Raw genomic sequence first — 24,306 nt, forward strand, 5'->3', positions numbered from 1 at the left:
TGAAAAATGATTGGTTTTGAATGTAACATTATTAATAAAACATTCTAGTGAATATCTACCGCTTGTCCCTGATGGATGGATGGAAACTTGGTGATCGATGAAGTAGAATGCCTACAGTACCAGACAGCACCAGAGGGGACACAGTGTACCAGGGTGTGTATTGCTAAACAGACAATTCTTGCAGTACCACACAACAACAGAAGGGGCGCTGTGAGTCAGACAGACAATGCCATGGTAGAGTTACAATGTTAGATTTACAAAGTTTTATTTGGTCTGTGCTCCAATCAGGAGAGAGAAAGAAAAAGTCACATGTTGTTGAATCCCATCATGCCTTTCATATTCCCTGCTGCCCCCTGCTGGAACTGCCGCATCATGGACTGAAGTCCCGCCATGCCACCTGCACACCAACCTGGTCAGTCCCTGTGGGTCATGTGACCTGGAGGCAGAGTCGTTACTTACCCATGTGGTGCAGCACCCGTGGATCCATCATTTTGGCCATCTGCTGGTTGAGTTTGGCCATCTGAGATGGGTTGACGTTCTTGGACATGTCACCTCCTGCACGCACATACACCAACACGCACATGTACACGTGTATACACACATGCGTACGTGTACACACACCCACCCACACACACACAAACACACGTACATACACACACGTATGTACATGCGTACGCACACGTACATGCGCGTGCACGTGCACACACACACACACACACACACACACACACACACACACACACACACACACACACACACACACACACAAGTGTGTCAACAGCAGACGTGCAATGATTGACAGCAGATCTCACCTTTGAAGAGGCCTTTGATCCCGCCCATCTTCTTCACCATCTGAGCAAACTTGGTGTACTGGGTCAAAAGTTCTTGGACATCTCGAGTGGCCACGCCCGCTCCTCGTGACACACGCTGGATTCTGTTCGGCTGCTTACTGAACAACTTGGCCCCGTCCTTGCTGTCCAACTCTGTGCACACACACACTCTTGTCAGGTGTGTGTGTGTGTGTGTGTGTGTGTGTGTGTGTGTGTGTGTGTGTGTGTGTGTGTGTGTGTGTGTGTGTGTGTGTTTTACCTTGGTCATTCATGCTGTCCATGATAGTCATGAGTTTTTTTAGTCTGGCCATTGATTCTTGCTCATTTCCTTTACTCATAAAGTCTGTTCCAAAGCCTGGAATCATCCCCTACACACACACACACACACGCACACACACACACGCACACGCACACGCACACGCACACGCACACAAAATTAAAGATTCAGCTGAGTTCAAAGGTTACACAGTGTTTACCATTATTTGTCCAAAAGGTCCCATCTTCATGATGTTCTGGAACTGTTCATACATGTCTCTCAGTGTGAACTGTCCTGAGGATCACAGCTTACAGTTAGCATCATCATCTGAACTCACTTACAGTTAGCACCATCACCTGCACTTGCGTACAGTTGGCACCATCACCTGCATTCGCTCACAGTTAGCACCACCACCTGCACTCGCTTACAGTTAGCATCATCACCTGCACTCGCTTACAATTAGCATCTTCATCTACACTCGCTTACAGTTAGCATCATCAACTGCACTCGCTTACTAGTTTAGTTAGCCATCATCACCTGCACTGACTTACAGTTAGCATCATCAAATAAGGTTGGAGGTTTCACCATGTTTCAACTTGTCAATCAGCTCCTCGTTGTCGTCCAACTTGAGCTCGTTGACTCGATCGATCAAGCCCTCGATGTCGCCCATACCTGACAGCAAGAGGAAGTGAGGTCATGTGTTTGCAGGGGTGAATAGCAGGTGTCAGTGCGACAGGAAGAGGAAGTAAAGTCATGTGTTTGCAGGGGTGAGTAGCAGGTGTCAGTGCTACAGGAAGAGGAAGTGAGGTCATGTGTTTGCAGGGGTGACCAGCAGGTGGCGTACCAAGAAGTTTACTGATGAAGGGCTGCGTCTTGAAGGGCTCGAAGTCATCGATGTGCTCGCCTGTTCCGATGAAGATGATGGGACTCCTGGTCGCCGCCACCCTGAAACACAAGGCGAGTCAGATGGATTCCCATCATCCATCTGAGAGCATTCTTACGCGCTCAAAGCTCCGCCTCCTTTGGCGTGGCCGTCTAGCTTGGTGATGATGACCGACGCCACGTCCACTTTGTCTTTGAAAGCTTTGGCCTGTGATTCACAGGCCTGACCGATGGAGGCGTCCATCACGTAGACGATGTTGTCTGGTTGCTATGGAAACACTTACAGCGTCATCCCAGGCAAAATCCAGTCAGAGGACTATGCGTTCAAGTACTCACCACAGCATTGGACACTTGCAACATCTCTTCAAACAGAGAGTCTTCCTGTTTGTGTCTCCCACTTGTGTCCACGATGATGATCTCAAAGTTCTCTCCTTTGAATTTCTCCACCCCCTCTGCTGCAATCACCACTGGGTCCATCTCCGTGTAACTAGTACACAACAAAACCATGTAAGTGGTACACAATATATATACATCCCCATGTAACTAGTACACAACATATATACATCACCATATAACTAGTACACAACATCTATACATCACTGTAACTAGTACACAACCTAAAAACATCACAATGTACACAACATTTACATAACCATGTAACTAGTACACAACATATATACATCACAATGTACACAACAGATATACATCACCATGTAACTAGTACACAACATATATACATCACAATGTACACAACAGATATAAATCACCATGTAACTAGTACACAACATATATACATCTCCGTGTAACTAGTACACAACATATATACATCACATTGTACACAACAAATATACATCACCATGTAACTAGTGCACAACATACCGTATATATACTGTATATACAAACCCCGTTTCCATATGAGTTGGGAAATTGTGTTAGATGTAAATATAAAAGGAATACAATGATTTGCAAATTAATTTCAACCCATATTTAGTTGAATATGCTACAAAGACAACATATTTGATGTTCAAACTGATAAACATTTTTTTTTGCAAATATCATTAACTTTAGAATTTGACGCCAGCACAATGTGACAATGAAGTTGGGAAAGGTGGCAATAAATACTGATCAAGTTGAGGAATGCTTATCAAACACTTATTTGGAACATCCCCCAGGTGTGCAGGCTAATTGGGAACAGGTGGGTGCCATGATTGGGTGTAAAAACAGCTTCCCAAAAAATGCTCAGTCTTTCATAAGACAGGATGGGGCGAGGTACACCCCTTTGTCCACAACTGTGTGAGCAAATAGTCAAACAGTTTAAGAACAATGTTTCTCAAAGTGCAATTGCAAGAAATTTAGGGATTTCAACATCTACGGTCCATAATATCATCAAAAGGTTCAGAGAATCTGGAGTAATCACTCCACGTAAGCAGCATGGCCAGAAACGAACATTGAATGACCGTGACCTTCGATCCCTCTGAAGGCACTGTATCAGAAACCGACATCAATCGCTAAAGGATATCACCACATGGAATCAGGAACACTTTAGAAAACCACCGTCACTAAATACAGTTGGTCGCTACATCAGTAAGTGCAAGTTAAAGCTCTACTATGCAAAGCGAAAGCCATTTGTCAACAGACGAGTCCACATTTCAAATTGTTATTGGAAATATTTAACATCGTGTCATCCGGACCAAAGGGGAAGCGAACCATCTAGACTGTTATCGACGCAAAGTTCAAAACCCAACATCTGTGATGGTATGGGGGTGCGTTAGTGCCCAAGGCATGGTTAACTTACGAATCTGTGAAGGCACCATTAATGCTGAAAGGTACATACAGGTTTTGGAACAACATATGCTGCCATCTAAGCTCCGTCTTTTTCATGGACGCTCCTGCTTATTTCAGCAAGACAATGCCAAGCCACATTCAGCACGTGTTATAACAGCGTGGCTTCGTAAAAAAAAAAAGATTACAGGTACTTTCCTGAACCACCTGCAGTCCAGAGCCGTCTCCCATTGAAAATATGTGGCGCATTATGAAGCGTAAAATACGACAGCAGAGACCCCGGACTGTTGGACTGAAGCTCTACATAAAACAAGAATGGGAAAAATTTGCACTTTCAAAGCTTCTACAATTAGTTTCCTCAGTTCCCAAACGTTTATTGAGTGTTGTTAAAAGAAAAGATGATGTAACACAGTGGTGAACATGCCCTTTCCTAGCTACTTTGGCACATGTTACAGCCATGAAATTCTAAGTTAATTATTATTTGCAAAAAAAAAAATAAAGTTTATGAGTTTGAACATCAAATATCTGGTCTTCGTAGTGCATTCAATTGAATATGGGTTGAAAAGGATTAGAAAATCATTGTATTCTGTTCATATTTACATCTAACACAATTTCCCAACTCATATGGAAACGGGGTTTGTACATCGCAATGTACACAACATATATACATCACCATGAAACTAGTACACAACATATATACATCTCTGTGTAACTAGTACACAGCATATATACACGTCTGTGTAAGTAGTACACAACATCAACATATATACATCACCATGTAACTAATACACAACATCATCATATATACATCACCATGTAACTAATACACAACAACATAATATATACATCACCGTGTAACTAATACACAACAATATATACATCTACATGTAACTAATACACATCAATATAATATATACATCTACATGTAACTGATACACAATTTAACAATTTAATATATACATCCACATGTAACTAATACACAACATTATAATATATACATATTCAAGTAAATAGTACATAACATCAACATACATACACCTACATGTAACTAGTACACAACATCAACATCATTATATATACACAAATGACTTAACGTCAGGAACCTGAACGCAACACCTATGACTACACGGCAGGAACCCGAATGCAGCACACCTGACTAGAGGGCAGGAACCATTAGGCAGCACACATGACTAGACGGCAGGAACCTGAACACAACAAAAATGACTAAAGGGCAGGAACTTGAACGCAACACACATGACTAGACGGTAGGAACCTGAATGCAGCAAATCTGACTAGACGGCAGGAACCTGAATGCAGCACACCTGACTAGAGGGCAGGAACCAGAACGCAGCACACATGACTAGAGGGCAGGAACCTGAACACAGCACACATGACTGGAGGGCAGGCACCTGAACACAACACACGACTAAAGGGCAGAAACCTGAACGCAATACACATGACGAGAGGGCAGGAACCTAAATGCAACACCTATGGCTACACGGCAGGAGCCTGAATGCAGCACACCTGACTAGACCGCTGGAACCTGAATGCAGCACACCTGACTAGACGGCAGGAACCTGAATGCAGCACACCTGACTAGACGGCAGGAACCTGAATGCAGCACACCTGACTAGACGGCAGGAACATGAATGCAGCACACCTGACTAGACGGCAGGAACATGAATGCAGCACACCTGACTAGAGAGCAGGAACCTGAACGTAGCACACATGACTAGAGGGCAGGAACATGAACGCAGCACACATGACTAGAGGGCAGGAACATGAACGCAGCACACATGACTAGAGGGCAGAAACATGAACGCAACACCTATGACTACACGGCAGGAACCTTAAGGGAGCACACATGACTAGAGGGCAGGAACCTTAAGGCAGCTCACATGACTAGAGGGCAGGAACCTTAAGGCAGCACACATGACTAGAGGGCAGGAAGCTGAAAACAGAACACATGATTAAAGGGCAGGAACCTGAAGGCAGCACACATGACTAGAGGGCAGGAACCTGAAGGCAGCACACATGACTAAAGGGCAGGAACCTTAAGGCAGCACACATGACTAGAGGGCAGGAACCTGAAGGCAGCACACATGACTAAAGGGCAGGAACCTTAAGGCAGCACACATGACTAGAGGGCAGGAACCTGAAGGCAGCACACATGACTAGAGGGCAAAAACCTGAAGACAGAACACATGACTAAAGGGCAAGAACCTGAAGGCAGAACACATGACTGGAGGGCCGGAACTTGAACACAACACACATGACTAGATGGGAGGGACCTAAACGCAACACACATGATTAGAAGGCAGGAACCTAAATGCAGCACACATGACTAGAGGACAGGAACCTGAATGCAGCACACATGACTAGAGGACAGGAACCTGAACGCAGCACACATGACTAGAGGGCAGGAACCTGAACACAACACACGACTAAATAGCAGGAACCTGAACGCAATACACATGAATAGACGGTGGGAACCTGAACGCAGCACACATGACTAGAGGGCAGGAAACTGAACGCAACACCTATGACTACACGGCAGGAAACTGAACGCAACACCTATGACTACACGGCAGGAAACTGAATGCAGCACACCTGACTAGACGGCAGGAACCTGAATGCAGCACACCTGACTAGAGGGCAGGAACCTGAACGCAACACCTATAACTACACGGCAAGAACCTGAATGCAGCACACCTGACTAGACGGCAGGAACCTGAATGCAGCACACCTGACTAGACGGCAGGAACCTGAATGCAGCACACATGACTAGAGGGCAGGAACCTTAAGGCAGCACACATGACTAGAGGGCAGGAACCTGAAGACAGAACACATGACCAAAGGGCAGGAACCTGAAGGCAGCACACATGACTAGAGGGCAGGAACCTTAAGGCAGCACACATGACCAGAGGGCAGGAACCTTAAGGCAGCACACATGACTAGAGGGCAGGAACCTGAAGACAGAACACATGACTAGAGGGCAGCAATCTGAAGACAGCACACATGACTAAAGGGCAGGAACCTGAAGACAGAACACATGACTAGAGGGCAAGGACCTGAAGGCAGAACACATGACTGGAGGGCAGGAACTTGAACACAACACACATGACTAAAGGGCAGGAACCTTAAGGCAGCCCACATGACTAGAGGGCAGGAACCTGAAGACAGCTCACATGACTAGAGGGCAGTAAACTGAAGACAGAACACATGACTAGAGGGCAAGTACCTGAAGGCAGAACACATGACTGGAGGGCAGGAACTTGAACACAACACACATGACTAGATAGGAGGAACCTGATCGCAGCACACATGACTATAGGGCAAGTACCTGAACGCAGAACACATGACTGGAGGGCAGGAACTTGAACACAACACACATGACTCGATAGGAGGAACCTGATCGCAGCACACATGACTAGACTGCAGGAACCTGAACGCAGCACACATGACTAGAGGGGCAGGAACCTGAACACGACACACATGACTACATGGCAGGAACTTGAACGCAACACCTATGACTACACGGCAGGAACCTGAAGGCAGCACACATGACTAGAGGGCAGGAACCTGAAGACAGAACACATGACCAAAGGGCAGGAACCTGAAGGCAGCACACATGACTAGAGGGCAGGAACCTTAAGGCAGCACACATGACCAGAGGGCAGGAACCTTAAGGCAGCACACATGACTAGAGGGCAGGAACCTGAAGACAGAACACATGACTAGAGGGCAGCAATCTGAAGACAGCACACATGACTAAAGGGCAGGAACCTGAAGACAGAACACATGACTAGAGGGCAAGGACCTGAAGGCAGAACACATGACTGGAGGGCAGGAAATTGAACACAACACACATGACTAAAGGGCAGGAACCTTAAGGCAGCACACATGACTAGAGGGCAGGAACCTGAAGACAGCTCACATGACTAGAGGGCAGTAAACTGAAGACAGAACACATGACTAGAGGGCAAGTACCTGAAGGCAGAACACATGACTGGAGGGCAGGAACTTGAACACAACACACATGACTAGATAGGAGGAACCTGATCGCAGCACACATGACTAGAGGGCAAGTACCTGAACGCAGAACACATGACTGGAGGGCAGGAACTTGAACACAACACACATGACTCGATAGGAGGAACCTGATCGCAGCACACATGACTAGACTGCAGGAACCTGAACGCAGCACACATGACTAGAGGGGCAGGAACCTGAACACGACACACATGACTACATGGCAGGAACTTGAACGCAACACCTATGACTACACGGCAGGAACCTGAAGGCAGCACACATGACTAGAGGGCAGGAACCTGAAGACAGAACACATGACTAGAGGGCAGCAATCTGAAGACAGCACACATGACTAAAGGGCAGGAACCTGAAGACAGAACACATGACTAGAGGGCAAGGACCTGAAGGCAGAACACATGACTGGAGGGCAGGAAATTGAACACAACACACATGACTAAAGGGCAGGAACCTTAAGGCAGCACACATGACTAGAGGGCAGGAACCTGAAGACAGCTCACATGACTAGAGGGCAGTAAACTGAAGACAGAACACATGACTAGAGGGCAAGTACCTGAAGGCAGAACACATGACTGGAGGGCAGGAACTTGAACACAACACACATGACTAGATAGGAGGAACCTGATCGCAGCACACATGACTAGAGGGCAAGTACCTGAACGCAGAACACATGACTGGAGGGCAGGAACTTGAACACAACACACATGACTAGATAGGAGGAACCTGATCGCAGCACACATGACTAGAATGCAGGAACCTGAACGCAGCACACATGACTAGAGGGGCAGGAACCTGAACACGACACACATGACTACATGGCAGGAACTTGAACGCAACACCTATGACTACACGGCAGGAACCTGAAGGCAGCACACATGACTAGAGGGCAGGAACCTGAATGCAGCACACCTGACTAGAGGGCAGGAACCTGAACGCAGCACACATGACTAGAGGGCAGGAACCTGAACGCAACTCCTATGACTACACGGCAGGAACCTGAAGGCAGCACACATGACTAGAGGACAGGAACCTGAAGACAGAACACATGACCAAAGGGCAGGAACCTGAAGGAAGAACACATGACTAGAGGGCAAGAACCTGAAGGCAGCACACATGACTAGAGGGCAGAACATGAAGGCAGAAAACATTACTAGAGGGCAGGAACCTGAACGCAGCACACATGACTAGAGGGCAGGAACCTGAACACAACACACATGACCAAAGGGCAGGAACCTGAAGGCAGAACACATGACTAACGGGCAAGAACCTGAAGGCAGAACACATGACTGGAAGGCCGGAACTTGAACACAACACACATGACTAGATGGGAGTAACCTTAATGTAACACACATGACTAGACAGCAGGAACCTGAACGCAGCACACATGACTAGAGGGCAGGAACCTTAACGCAACACCTATGACTACACGGCAGGAACCTGAAGGTAGCACGCATGACTAGAGGGCAGGAACCTGAAGACAGAACACATGACCAAAGGGCAGGAACCTGAAGGCAGAACACATGACTAGAGGACAGGAACCTGAAGGCAGCACACATGACTGGAGGGCAAGTACCTGAACGCAGAACACATGACTGGAGGGCAGGAACTTGAACACAACACACATGACTCGATAGGAGGAACCTGATCGCAGCACACATGACTAGACTGCAGGAACCTGAACGCAGCACACATGACTAGAGGGGCAGGAACCTGAACACGACACACATGACTACATGGCAGGAACTTGAACGCAACACCTATGACTACACGGCAGGAACCTGAAGGCAGCACACATGACTAGAGGGCAGGAACCTGAAGACAGAACACATGACTAGAGGGCAGCAATCTGAAGACAGCACACATGACTAAAGGGCAGGAACCTGAAGACAGAACACATGACTAGAGGGCAAGGACCTGAAGGCAGAACACATGACTGGAGGGCAGGAACTTGAACACAACACACATGACTAAAGGGCAGGAACCTTAAGGCAGCACACATGACTAGAGGGCAGGAACCTGAAGACAGCTCACATGACTAGAGGGCAGTAAACTGAAGACAGAACACATGACTAGAGGGCAAGTACCTGAAGGCAGAACACATGACTGGAGGGCAGGAACTTGAACACAACACACATGACTAGATAGGAGGAACCTGATCGCAGCACACATGACTAGAGGGCAAGTACCTGAACGCAGAACACATGACTGGAGGGCAGGAACTTGAACACAACACACATGACTAGATAGGAGGAACCTGATCGCAGCACACATGACTAGAATGCAGGAACCTGAACGCAGCACACATGACTAGAGGGGCAGGAACCTGAACACGACACACATGACTACATGGCAGGAACTTGAACGCAACACCTATGACTACACGGCAGGAACCTGAAGGCAGCACACATGACTAGAGGGCAGGAACCTGAATGCAGCACACCTGACTAGAGGGCAGGAACCTGAACGCAGCACACATGACTAGAGGGCAGGAACCTGAACGCAACTCCTATGACTACACGGCAGGAACCTGAAGGCAGCACACATGACTAGAGGACAGGAACCTGAAGACAGAACACATGACCAAAGGGCAGGAACCTGAAGGAAGAACACATGACTAGAGGGCAAGAACCTGAAGGCAGCACACATGACTAGAGGGCAGAACATGAAGGCAGAAAACATTACTAGAGGGCAGGAACCTGAACGCAGCACACATGACTAGAGGGCAGGAACCTGAACACAACACACATGACCAAAGGGCAGGAACCTGAAGGCAGAACACATGACTAACGGGCAAGAACCTGAAGGCAGAACACATGACTGGAAGGCCGGAACTTGAACACAACACACATGACTAGATGGGAGTAACCTTAATGTAACACACATGACTAGACAGCAGGAACCTGAACGCAGCACACATGACTAGAGGGCAGGAACCTTAACGCAACACCTATGACTACACGGCAGGAACCTGAAGGTAGCACGCATGACTAGAGGGCAGGAACCTGAAGACAGAACACATGACCAAAGGGCAGGAACCTGAAGGCAGAACACATGACTAGAGGACAGGAACCTGAAGGCAGCACACATGACTGGAGGGCAGGAACTTGAACACAACATACATGACTAGATGGGAGGAACCCAAACGCAACACACATGACTAGAGGGCAGGAACCTGATCGCAGCACACATGACTAGATAGCAGGAACCTGAACGCAGCACACATGACTAGAGGGCAGGAAGCTGAACACAACACACATGACTGGATGGCAGGAACTTGAACGCAACACCTATGACTACATAGAAGGAACCTGAAGGCAGCACACATGACTAGAGGGCAGAATATGAAGGCAGCAAACATTACTAGAGGGCAGGAACCTGAACGCAGCACACATGACTAGAGGGCAGGAACCTGAACACAACACACATGACTAGATGCCAGGAACCTGAACACAACACACATGACTAGATGCCAGGAACTTGAACGCAACACCTATGACTACACGGCAGGAACCTGAACGCAGCACACATGACTAGAGGGCAGGAACATGAATGCAGCACACCTGACTAGAGAGCAGGAACCTGAACGTAGCACACATGACTAGAGGGCAGGAACATGAACGCAGCACACATGACTAGAGGGCAGAAACATGAACGCAACACCTATGACTACACGGCAGGAACCTGAAGGGAGCACACATGACTAGAGGGCAGGAACCTTAAGGCAGCACACATGACTAGAGGGCAGGAAGCTGAAAACAGAACACATGATTAAAGGGCAGGAACCTGAAGGCAGCACACATGACTAGAGGGCAGGAACCTGAAGGCAGCACACATGACTAAAGGGCAGGAACCTTAAGGCAGCACACATGACTAGAGGGCAGGAACCTGAAGGCAGCACACATGACTAAAGGGCAGGAACCTTAAGGCAGCACACATGACTAGAGGGCAGGAACCTTAAGGCAGCACACATGACTAGAGGGCAAGAACCTGAAGACAGAACACATGACTAAAGGGCAAGAACCTGAAGGCAGAACACATGACTGGAGGGCCGGAACTTGAACACAACACACATGACTAGATGGGAGGGACCTAAACGCAACACACATGATTAGAAGGCAGGAACCTAAATGCAGCACACATGACTAGAGGACAGGAACCTGAATGCAGCACACATGACTAGAGGACAGGAACCTGAACGCAGCACACATGACTAGAGGGCAGGAACCTGAACACAACACACGACTAAATAGCAGGAACCTGAACGCAATACACATGAATAGACGGTGGGAACCTGAACGCAGCACACATGACTAGAGGGCAGGAAACTGAACGCAACACCTATGACTACACGGCAGGAAACTGAACGCAACACCTATGACTACACGGCAGGAAACTGAATGCAGCACACCTGACTAGACGGCAGGAACCTGAATGCAGCACACCTGACTAGAGGGCAGGAACCTGAACGCAACACCTATAACTACACGGCAAGAACCTGAATGCAGCACACCTGACTAGACGGCAGGAACCTGAATGCAGCACACCTGACTAGACGGCAGGAACCTGAAGACAGAACACATGACTAGAGGGCAAGTACCTGAAGGCAGAACACATGACTGGAGGGCAGGAACTTGAACACAACACACATGACTAGATAGGAGGAACCTGATCGCAGCACACATGACTATAGAGCAAGTACCTGAACGCAGAACACATGACTGGAGGGCAGGAACTTGAACACAACACACATGACTCGATAGGAGGAACCTGATCGCAGCACACATGACTAGACTGAAGGAACCTGAACGCAGCACACATGACTAGAGGGGCAGGAACCTGAACACGACACACATGACTACATGGCAGGAACTTGAACGCAACACCTATGACTACACGGCAGGAACCTGAAGGCAGCACACATGACTAGAGGGCAGGAACCTGAAGACAGAACACATGACCAAAGGGCAGGAACCTGAAGGCAGCACACATGACCAGAGGGCAGGAACCTTAAGGCAGCACACATGACTAGAGGGCAGGAACCTGAAGACAGAACACATGACTAGAGGGCAGCAATCTGAAGACAGCACACATGACTAAAGGGCAGGAACCTGAAGACAGAACACATGACTAGAGGGCAAGGACCTGAAGGCAGAACACATGACTGGAGGGCAGGAACTTGAACACAACACACATGACTAAAGGGCAGGAACCTTAAGGCAGCACACATGACTAGAGGGCAGGAACCTGAAGACAGCTCACATGACTAGAGGGCAGTAAACTGAAGACAGAACACATGACTAGAGGGCAAGTACCTGAAGGCAGAACACATGACTGGAGGGCAGGAACTTGAACACAACACACATGACTAGATAGGAGGAACCTGATCGCAGCACACATGACTAGAGGGCAAGTACCTGAACGCAGAACACATGACTGGAGGGCAGGAACTTGAACACAACACACATGACTCGATAGGAGGAACCTGATCGCAGCACACATGACTAGACTGCAGGAACCTGAACGCAGCACACATGACTAGAGGGGCAGGAACCTGAACACGACACACATGACTACATGGCAGGAACTTGAACGCAACACCTATGACTACACGGCAGGAACCTGAAGGCAGCACACATGACTAGAGGGCAGGAACCTGAAGACAGAACACATGACTAGAGGGCAGCAATCTGAAGACAACACACATGACTAAAGGGCAGGAACCTGAAGACAGAACACATGACTAGAGGGCAAGGACCTGAAGGCAGAACACATGACTGGAGGGCAGGAACTTGAACACAACACACATGACTAAAGGGCAGGAACCTTAAGGCAGCACACATGACTAGAGGGCAGGAACCTGAAGACAGCTCACATGACTAGAGGGCAGTAAACTGAAGACAGAACACATGACTAGAGGGCAAGTACCTGAAGGCAGAACACATGACTGGAGGGCAGGAACTTGAACACAACACACATGACTAGATAGGAGGAACCTGATCGCAGCACACATGACTAGAGGGCAAGTACCTGAACGCAGAACACATGACTGGAGGGCAGGAACTTGAACACAACACACATGACTAGATAGGAGGAACCTGATCGCAGCACACATGACTAGAATGCAGGAACCTGAACGCAGCACACATGACTAGAGGGGCAGGAACCTGAACACGACACACATGACTACATGGCAGGAACTTGAACGCAACACCTATGACTACACGGCAGGAACCTGAAGGCAGCACACATGACTAGAGGGCAGGAACCTGAATGCAGCACACCTGACTAGAGGGCAGGAACCTGAACGCAGCACACATGACTAGAGGGCAGGAACCTGAACGCAACTCCTATGACTACACGGCAGGAACCTGAAGGCAGCACACATGACTAGAGGACAGGAACCTGAAGACAGAACACATGACCAAAGGGCAGGAACCTGAAGGAAGAACACATGACTAGAGGGCAAGAACCTGAAGGCAGCACACATGACTAGAGGGCAGAACATGAAGGCAGAAAACATTACTAGAGGGCAGGAACCTGAACGCAGCACACATGACTAGAGGGCAGGAACCTGAACACAACACACATGACCAAAGGGCAGGAACCTGAAGGCAGAACACATGACTAACGGGCAAGAACCTGAAGGCAGAACACATGACTGGAAGGCCGGAACTTGAACACAACACACATGACTAGATGGGAGTAACCTTAATGTAACACACATGACTAGACAGCAGGAACCTGAACGCAGCACACATGACTAGAGGGCAGGAACCTTAACGCAACACCTATGACTACACGGCAGGAACCTGAAGGTAGCACGCATGACTAGAGGGCAGGAACCTGAAGACAGAACACATGACCAAAGGGCAGGAACCTGAAGGCAGAACACATGACTAGAGGACAGGAACCTGAAGGCAGCACACATGACTGGAGGGCAGGAACTTGAACACAACATACATGACTAGATGGGAGGAACCCAAACGCAACACACATGACTAGAGGGCAGGAACCTGATCGCAGCACACATGACTAGATAGCAGGAACCTGAACGCAGCACACATGACTAGAGGGCAGGAAGCTGAACACAACACACATGACTGGATGGCAGGAACTTGAACGCAACACCTATGACTACATAGAAGGAACCTGAAGGCAGCACACATGACTAGAGGGCAGAATATGAAGGCAGCAAACATTACTAGAGGGCAGGAACCTGAACGCAGCACACATGACTAGAGGGCAGGAACCTGAACACAACACACATGACTAGATGCCAGGAACTTGAACGCAACACCTATGACTACACGGCAGGAACCTGAACGCAGCACACATGACTAGAGGGCAGGAACCTGAAGGCAGTACCTGCCATAGAAAGGGATCCTGGCCTTGGTGGCGTTCTGTTTGAGCTGATCAAAGGCACCTGCAGACAGCAGAGTTAGCAAGCATCCAAGTGTGTGTTACCCGCTGAGGTGTACCTGCTCTGAAGGTGTCAGCGCAGATCAAGCAGGTCTTCCAGCCTTTCCTCTGGTAGTAGTAGGCCAGCTGCATTGCAGACATCAATCAGTATGACGGTGTTGTTACGGTTGTGATGACGGGGCTCACCTTGGAGCAGGTGGTGGTTTTGCCGCTGCCCTGCAGACCCACAAACATGATGACGTTGTTCTTTCCTTTGACGGGGGTCCATGCCTTCACGCCGGGATCCACTAGCTAGGATGAGAGAAAAACAACAAGTGGGACTCAAGGAGGACTTTGGCTCCCAGGTCAGACCTTGACAAGCTCCTTGAAGACGGAGTGCTGGATCATCCTCCTCTTGTTCAGACCCGACGCCATCTCCTCCAGGTCTATGGCTGCCCTGCGGGGACAAGCAGAGTGTTCCACGGTCCGAGGTTTTTGGTGGTCTTGGTGTGCACTCACTTGACGTTCTCCCTCAGCTGCTTGACCAGCTTGATGTTGACGTCGGCCTCCAGCAGGGCGGCGCACACCTCCTTCAACATGGCGTTGAGGACCTGATGGACAAAAGGTCCTGTTAGGTAAGACTACGTCCCCTTGAGGACGACGTGTGGCGCTACCTCTTCATTGATGATGGTGGCATTGCTGAGCGACCTCAGCGCCGAGGTGATCTTGCGACCCAGATCCGCTAAGACCATGATGATGTCGTAGAACTTTCACTGTTGAGCACAAATGTCAGCACGTCCGGTTTGGAAGTTGTGGACGTCAATAACTCACATGTGGGCAGAACAGACCCCCCCTGGAGTCACTTCCTGTTGGAATAATACAACACTTGTCATCATGGCAACAGCAGTGACGATTAATGTTCGATAGCCTTATCGGTACTGATCAATGTAGTGTGCATTTTCAGTGACGCACCTCTACTCTTTTCACTTGACTTTTTTTTTGATTGATTGAAACTTTTATGAGTAGATTGCACAGTACATATTCCATACAATTGTAAGTTTTTCAACTAGTTTAAAATGGGGTCTACGTTAATCCAATATATACTATCAGCATAAAAAAGTCATCACACAAGTTAATCATCAGAATCAGAATCAGAATCAGACATACTTTATTAATCCCCGAGGGGAAATTAAACATCAGAATATATACATTGAATTATTTACATTATTTACAATCCGGGGGGTGGAGTGCGGAAAGGGTTGGAACGGGGGGCTTAGGTTGGGTTGCTATCAGCTGGGGCTGGGCAATATATCGATATACGATATATATTGTGGGTTTGTCTCTGTGTGATATAGAAAATGACTATATTGTAATATTCAAGTAGACGTTCTCACGCAGCTGCGGGCATTACACTCTCCTCCTCTTTCCTGTGTCTCCTCACAGACAATCAGGCGCACATTCATAAGTCACTTACTGTCACGTCATACGTAGACGCCCTCGCCCAGTGGAGAGGTAGCGGCGTTGCTAACGTTAGCTGTGATGCTAGCGGGTTGTTGCGAGAGAAAGAAGGTGCGAATCTCGTAACAAATGAAGGAAGAATTCCCAAGAAAAACAGCACGGGGCCCATCGTCTGGCGGTGGTTCGGCTTCAAGCGGGAATATGTCGAATAGACAACTTTAATTTGTCATGTGTGGTGCACAAGCGTTGCTACCAAAAGCAGCATTACTGCTAATATGTAGCATCATTTGAAAAGTCACCTGCTAATAACTTTAATAAATACAGTTTTGGTAAATTGACTTAGTTGAGATTTCCTTCTCTGCATGAAAGTTTAAAAGTAGCATATATTAGTGCAGTATGAACAAGAATGTTTAATGTAGACACATGGAATCATCATACTGCTGTGATTATGTGCATCAAATGTTCATTCAAGGCTAAGGCAAAATATCGTTATATATATCGTATATCGCGATATGGCCTAAAAATATTGCGGTATTAAAAAAAGGCCTTATCGCCCAAACCTACGAGCATATTTGACAACAATTATATCATCTGAGAAATGGACATTGTAACAGTGCAAGTCTCACTTGGTAGGATATGTACAGCGAGCGGTGAACATAGTGAGCTCAGAAAGCATAACAACAAGCATATACATTTGATTATTTACATTTGATTATTTGGTTGTGGAGGGTGGAGGGTTGTAGCTGCCTGGAGGGGTTCCTTTAGCGTGCTTTTGAAGGAGGATGGAGATGCATTTACTTTTACACCTATTGGGAGTGCATTCCATATTGATGTGGCATAGAAGGACAATGAGTTAAGACCTTTGTTAGATCGGAATCTGGGTTTGACGTGGTTTGTGGAGCTCCCTCTGGTGTTGTGGTTATGGCGGTAATGTATGTTCTTCTTCTTCTTCTTCTTTTGTTTTTATGGCGGTTGGCAAGCAACCTTCTGGTGTGCATTACCGCCACCTACTGTAATGGAGTGTGGACCGAGGTGGATCCCTACTCTATATTCTTTTACTTAACCCAGTGTTTTTTAAATATGTGTATATTGCTTTATATCCTATGTTTTCTGAATGCAATCCTAATATATCTCCCACTTCTAACCTAATATTTTCTTTTGCTAACTTATTTTCCAGTATTTCTCTTTCTCTATTATATTTCCTACATTGTATTAAGACATGGTCAACATTTTCTATCTGGTGGCAAAAATCACACAGCCCTGTAGTATGTTTGCCTATCAATTTTAGTGAACTATTTAGATATGTATGCCCTAATCTCATTCTAGTCATAATGTCTTCTTCCTTCCTATTTCTACCCCCTCCTCTCATTACACCTACTTTCCTCTGGACTTTGTAAAACTCTCTACCTTTTGTTTCCTTATTCCAATTATCCTGCCACTTTTTATTGTGTTCTATCTTAATTATGCTCTTCACTTCTTCTTTACTGTGCTTAATCTCCATGTTTACTTCTGTTTTAGTGGTTGCTTGTTTTGCGTATCTATCAGCTAACTCATTTCCCTCAACTCCTACATGAGCAGGAACCCCGAGAAATGTTACCACACCTCCCGCTTTATTTATTCTGTAGATTGCCTGAACTATTTCATAAACTATATCTAGTCTTGTTTCTGATGTTATGTTTTTTATGCTCGTCAATGCACTGCTGGAGTCCGAGCACACGACTACTTTCCTAGCTTTGTTTTCCTCTATCCAGTTAACTGCCATATAAATTGCTACCAATTCCCCCGTAAAAACAGATAGTTTATCACTAATTCTTTTATTCAACACTATATTTCTCTGTGGGATAACTGCAGCAGCTCCTACTTTACTATTTATAGTTTTTGATGCATCTGTGTATATCATAATATTATCAAAAAACATTTCCTCAATCCGTTGTTCTATTTGGTAACTATTTAAATGTCTATTCTTCAGTAACTGCATGTCTACCTTTGGGTTTTCATACATCCACGGTGGTATTGCAGGAATTGGTACTGTAGGGCTCACTTTAATATTGTCAATTTGTGTTTTTTTACATATATCTCCTATTATCCACCCAAAACTATTCATTTTTTTCTTCCCTTTTTCTTGGCAATTTATTAGCACTTGACGGGTTGGATGTCCTTGCTTGGATCCTTTTAAGTTTGCCCAATAAACTGCTGAGAGTTGATCTCTCCTCATGTCCAAAGGTTTTTCATTCATTTCTACTTGTAATGCTGCCACTGGAGTAGATTTAGTAGCTCCACAACATAATCTTAACGCCTGCGACTGGATCCGGTCTATTTTCTCAAGTAGAGTTTTTGAAGCAGATCGATAAATAATGCATCCGTAGTCGATAACAGACCGAATTAAAGTGATATATATTGTTTTCAATGTTAACCTATCAGCCCCCCAATCTTTACCCCTCAAAGCCCTCATTATATTTAACACCTTTTTACTTTTCTCCATTATCTTGCTGATGTGGGTTGACCAGTTAATATTTTTATCAAACCATATTCCTAAATATTTAAAAACTTGTACCTCTTCTATGTTTTCTCCATAGAGTTTTATTTGGAGCTTGTTTTGTATTTTCCTCTTCGTAAAATGTATGACTTTTGTCTTTCCAACAGAGAATCTTAAACCCCAAGCCGTCCCCCAGTCTTGAACATTATTTACCGCTTTTTGAATCTTCTTTTCTATATAATTTGTATTTCTACCTCTCTTCCACATCACTCCATCATCAGCAAACAATGCCACCTCCACTAACCCTTCCACTTCACTAAAAACTTCATTTATCATGATGGAAAATAGTACTGGACTTATTATACTCCCTTGTGGGGTCCCATTTTCCACTTTGTATTCTCTACTATATTCATTTTCTATCTTTACTAATAATGTTCTACTTGTTAAAAAGTCTTTTATCCATCTGTACATTCTTCCTCTAATCCCAATCCTATTTAGTTTCATCAGCAACCCCTGTTTCCACAACATATCATACGCTTTCTCTATGTCAAAAAATACCGCAATTATACTTTCTTTATTTATTTGTCCCTTTCTAATTTCCTCTTCCAGCTGCACTGCTGGGTCATTTGTGCTTCTTGCTTTGCGAAAACCACTTTGGTAGTTTTTTATAATTTCTTTTGACTCTAAATAATATATTAATCTTTCATTAATCATTTTTTCCATTACTTTGCCCAAATTTGAGGTCAATGCAATCGGCCTATAATTTCCTGCCTCTTCCGGATCTTTCCCTGGCTTGCATATTGGAATTATTACAGCTGTTTTCCACTCATCTGGTAATTTTCCTTCTTCATATATCCTATTATATAATTTCAAGACCACTTCTTTGCCGATGCTACCTAAATTTTTGATCATTTGATAACTCACCAGGTCTTTCCCTGCCGTCGTATTTTTAACTTTTTTTAAAATTCGAACCATTTCATCCAAAGAAAATGTCATATCCACAGTGTTGATAAAACTATTATCGTTGTCTTCCTTCATTTCCTCAATATTTACACTAATTGTTTCTTCTCTCTTTTGTTTTTCTACATTTTTCAAATTATCATTACTGTGCACTTTAACAAAGGTTTTTGCTAAAAGTTCTGCTTTTTCTTTATTTCCTACCACACTCCGCATTCCATCTTTCATCACATGATTTTTATGTTCTTTTCTGAGCCCTGACATTCTCTTGATCATTCCCCACACCTGGCTTAAAGGAGTAGTTCTATTTAGTGTTTCACAAAAAGTTCTCCAATGGTGTTTTCTTGTTTTTTTAATAACATACCTTACTCTAGCTTGATGCCTTTTATACTGGATCATGTCTTGGAAATTATGTGTTCTTCTCAATATTCTAAATGCTCTATTCCGTTCTTGTATTGCATCTGTGCACTCTTGTGTCCACCACGGCACTATCTTCCTTCTTCTCCCTATACTATTCCTTGGTATGCTCTGTTCGGCTGCTTCTATTATGCACTTTGTAATATCTGTATTTAATTGTTCAATATCTTGATTTATATCTACTTCCTTTAAAGTTATGTCGGTAATTTCCCTAAATTTCTCCCAGTCACCATGATTATACTTCCATCTTCCTTCTATCCTAGTGCTTTCTGTCCTATGATTTATGTTTATGTGAATGACGATTGGATAGTGATCACTTCCCATTGTGCTGTATTTATTTACTTCCCACTCCACCTTTCCTGCTAACCCTTGTGACACTAGTGTTAAATCTATTGCTGTTTCTTTACCCGTGACGACATCTAACCTTGTTCCCGACCCATCATTCACACACACCAGTTCTTTTTCCTCCAAAAGTGCTTCCAATGTATCCCCATTCCAGTCATCCCTTTCACCCCACATTGTGCTATGTGCATTAAAGTCACCACACCAAATAATATTGCCACTCCAGTGCTCCATTATTGTTTCTAGTTGGTGAATTTCTAATTTCTTGCATGGATTATAGAAGTTTAGTACTTTGTATCTTTCTTTATTATTCCATACTTCTACTCCTACTATCTCTAGTTCTTGTTTTACTTTTAATATTGAATAATGCATATCTTCCTTAATAAATATGGCACATCCTCCTCCTTGCCCATCATTCCTATCTTTACGTATCGTTATATATCCTTTTATTATAAAGTTTAATTTTGGCTTCAGCCATGTTTCTTGAATACATATTATATGTGGTTTATTTTTCATATTATTAATATATCCCTTTAATTCCTGTCCGTTTGCTATCAGACTTCTGGCATTCCACTGAACAATTAACATGGCGTTGGATTGTGGTAACATGACTCGGTCTCGTCTACTCTCTGTAGCTCACCTTGCACCTGTTCCCAGGATAATTCTTTTAAATTTAGAAACTTTGCTGCTGCTTTGACAATTATTTTGATTTTCTCAGTCTTGTTTCTAGCCTGTTCTGTACAATTTATTACATAAGCCAGGAATACAACTAGTTTATCCATGGAAATTCCTGTATTTGCTGCCTCTTGTTTTTTATTTCTTGAACTATTTTCACTTCTGTCCTGTTCTGCACTTTCTTGATTTCTTATTTTAACTGCCTCTGCATAAGTAATATTTCGTTCAACTCTGATTTGCTGTACTTCTGTTGCCTGTTTTCTTATGATGCAGCCCCCATACGCTGCTGTGTGATTCCCGCCACAATTACAACACTTGACCTGTTCATTTTCTCCACATTGTCCATATTCATGCTCTCCTCCACACCGTCCACATCTCATCTTAGCATGACACACACTAGCTATGTGCCCATAGCGTTGGCACTTGAAACAACGTACTGGGGGTGGCACGTAAGCTCTAACATAGAAGCTTAGATACCCAATCATGATTCTCTCTGGAAGGACCTCCTCTGCAAATTGCACTAGCACGGATTCGCTCTCAGTCTTTTCACCGTTCCTAAATGCCATCAATCTTTTCATCGTAGTGACAGTTCCTCCTTTTATTTCTCTTTTCAGATCATCTAAATTTTCTCCTCTTGGGATTCCTGTCACGACTCCTCTTGCCCCCTTCCGTTCTCCCACTTCGATTTTTTCCTTTATTATTTTGTTGCACAGTTTTTGCAATCGCATTGCTTTGTTCTTTTGCTCTCCATTTTTGCATTTAATCAACAGCCGTCCGTCCCTGAGCACCTTGGCTATCTCCACCTCTCCAATGTCCTTCTTTAATCCCTTAACCAGAGTCATCAAACTAATGTCATTCATATCTTGGTTTGATTTAAATGTATAAATTATCTTATATTCATCCATCATAACCCTTTTCCTCTTATCAACCTCTTCATCGTCTTCATGCACTCTTTTAGTACTCGCCTTTCCTTCACTCCCTCCTCTCCCCTTCTTTCCTCTCTCCCCTCTAGTCCTATCCATTTCCATACTATCCTCATACATCCCGTCACTATCCCCTTCCATCTCGATCCAGTCACAAAACAGCTTATGCTCAACCGCCAAAACAGATTTAGATACTCTCGCCGCCGCCAAATTCACTCCAAATGTTTGGTAGTTCCGCGTCTCTCCTCGTCTGTCCTTCCAGGTCACCACCCACTCGGTCAACCGGAATCACTCCGGTAATGTATGTTCTGGAAGTAGTTTGACATGTACTTCGGTATCAGGGAGGTGTAGCGGATTTTATAGACTATGCTCAGCGCAAGTTGATTTACTCTGTCCTCCACCCTGAGCCAGCTCAATTTGACGTGGAACAGATTTACTACACAATATCAAACCTTGGCCCTCCAGGGACTTAATAACGACCGATACAAATCGCCCAAGTCTATAAATCTGTACAGTTTGACACGTTAACGATTCACAGAGTTTGTAAACAAAACAACTAGCTAACCATGCTAACATTAGCATGATTAGCCTGTCGTTTGCTGCGTTCGAGTGCAACAAAGGTAAAATATAATGTGATTAAAGACACAGTGGTACGCGTGTTTATTATTTTACGCCAATTTAAAGCAGATAAAATGTGTCCACTCACCGAATCTCAGCGAGTTGAGCCCAAGTCGCAGTTGCTAATAGAATCTAGCCGTCATCAATCCATTCACCGGAAGTCGTATTTTGCTTCCGGGTGGCAGATTATAAAGCACACAAACCAACCACCGGAAGTTGTATTTTGCTACCGTGTGGCAGACACGAGAGTGCCCGATACCTCAATATGTGGCATGCAGCGCTTATCTGTAGTTTTTTTCTCAGAAAATATTATAACTTTTAACAAAATACATATTTAAAAAACAACATTTTCATAACTAACGAGTACGAACAGTAGTTTTAAAAAATGTGTTATGGAACAACCAACATATATCCACAATGTACATAAAAGTTTTCCACGATTTTACATCCATTAGTTTGAACAAATTATGACAGTAACAATATCTCAAGGAAATAAAATAAAAGCAAATACAAATGTTATTAAGACCTGTGATGAGATAGCGACTTGTCCGGGGTGTACATCGCCTTCCGTCCGAATGCAGCTGAAATAGGCTCTCACACCCCTGTGACCCCGAACGGGACAAGCGGTAGAAAATAAATAAATAAATAAATATATGCTGGAAAACAAAATTCAGAAAGACAAAAAACGGCTAATTATATATTTAAAACAATGTTCAATAAATATATAAAATTTAAGAGCTTGTGTACTTTTTAAATCATTTATCAAGATTTAATTCCATCATTTCAAACCATTAAGCCAATTAGACAATGAAGGTTTTACCTTCAGAAATTGACATTTACAGTGGGGCAAAAAAGTATTTAGTCAGCCATCGATTGTGCAAGTTCTCCCACTTAAAATGATGACAGAGGTCTGTAATTTTCATCATAGGTACACTTCAACTGTGAGAGACAGAATGTGAAAAAAAATCCAGGAATTCACATTGTAGGAATTGTAAAGAATTTATTTGTAAATTATGGTGGAAAATAAGTATCTGGTCACTTCAAACAAGAAAGAGCTCTGGCTATCACAGACCTGTAACTTCTTCTTTAAGAAGCTCTTCTGTCCTCCACTCGTTACCTGTATTAATGGAACTTGTATGAACTCGTTATCTGTATAAAAGACACCTGTCCACAGCCTCAAACAGTCAGACTCCAAACTCCACTATCGCCAAGACCAAAGAGCTGTTCAGGGACACCAGGAAA

At 44.8% G+C, this 24,306-nt stretch overlaps 1 protein-coding gene across 2 annotated transcripts; it reads right to left on the reverse strand.

The window, feature by feature from the left end:
* Positions 1-248: 248 nt before the first annotated feature.
* srp54 (signal recognition particle 54) lies at positions 249-23,290 on the reverse strand. 2 transcript variants are annotated; one of them, XM_061906005.1, is made up of 17 exons: positions 23,153-23,290; positions 16,030-16,064; positions 15,873-15,971; positions 15,718-15,809; positions 15,571-15,655; positions 15,406-15,510; positions 15,279-15,345; positions 15,166-15,223; positions 2,305-2,455; positions 2,088-2,236; positions 1,931-2,031; positions 1,672-1,758; positions 1,307-1,380; positions 1,090-1,198; positions 813-983; positions 460-555; positions 249-397 (listed from the first exon to the last, which is right to left on the reverse strand). In XM_061906005.1, exons 3-17 carry the CDS (start codon positions 15,948-15,950, stop codon positions 306-308), a joined length of 1,515 nt encoding a protein of 504 aa, XP_061761989.1. In that variant the 5' UTR covers positions 15,951-15,971; positions 16,030-16,064; positions 23,153-23,290; the 3' UTR covers positions 249-305. The 2 variants fall into 2 exon arrangements, with proteins under 2 accessions (XP_061761989.1, XP_061761990.1); XM_061906006.1 differs by lacking the exon at positions 16,030-16,064 and having other exon boundaries at positions 23,153-23,208.
* Positions 23,291-24,306: the final 1,016 nt, after the last annotated feature.

This window comes from Nerophis ophidion, linkage group LG07 (genome assembly GCF_033978795.1).
Source record: "Nerophis ophidion isolate RoL-2023_Sa linkage group LG07, RoL_Noph_v1.0, whole genome shotgun sequence".
Taxonomy (NCBI): domain Eukaryota; kingdom Metazoa; phylum Chordata; class Actinopteri; order Syngnathiformes; family Syngnathidae; genus Nerophis; species Nerophis ophidion.

Bases quoted from the DNA above. Each gene is read 5' to 3' on its own strand.
- srp54 (XM_061906005.1), bottom strand. From the start codon at position 15,950: ATGGTCTTAGCGGATCTGGGTCGCAAGATCACCTCGGCGCTGAGGTCG. The intron at 15,656-15,717 runs GTGAGTGCACAC...TTGTCCCCGCAG, and splicing joins CAGCTGAGGGAGAACGTCAA to GGCAGCCATAGACCTGGAGG. The intron at 984-1,089 runs GTAAAACACACA...GTGTGTGCACAG, and splicing joins GGACAGCATGAATGACCAAG to AGTTGGACAGCAAGGACGGG.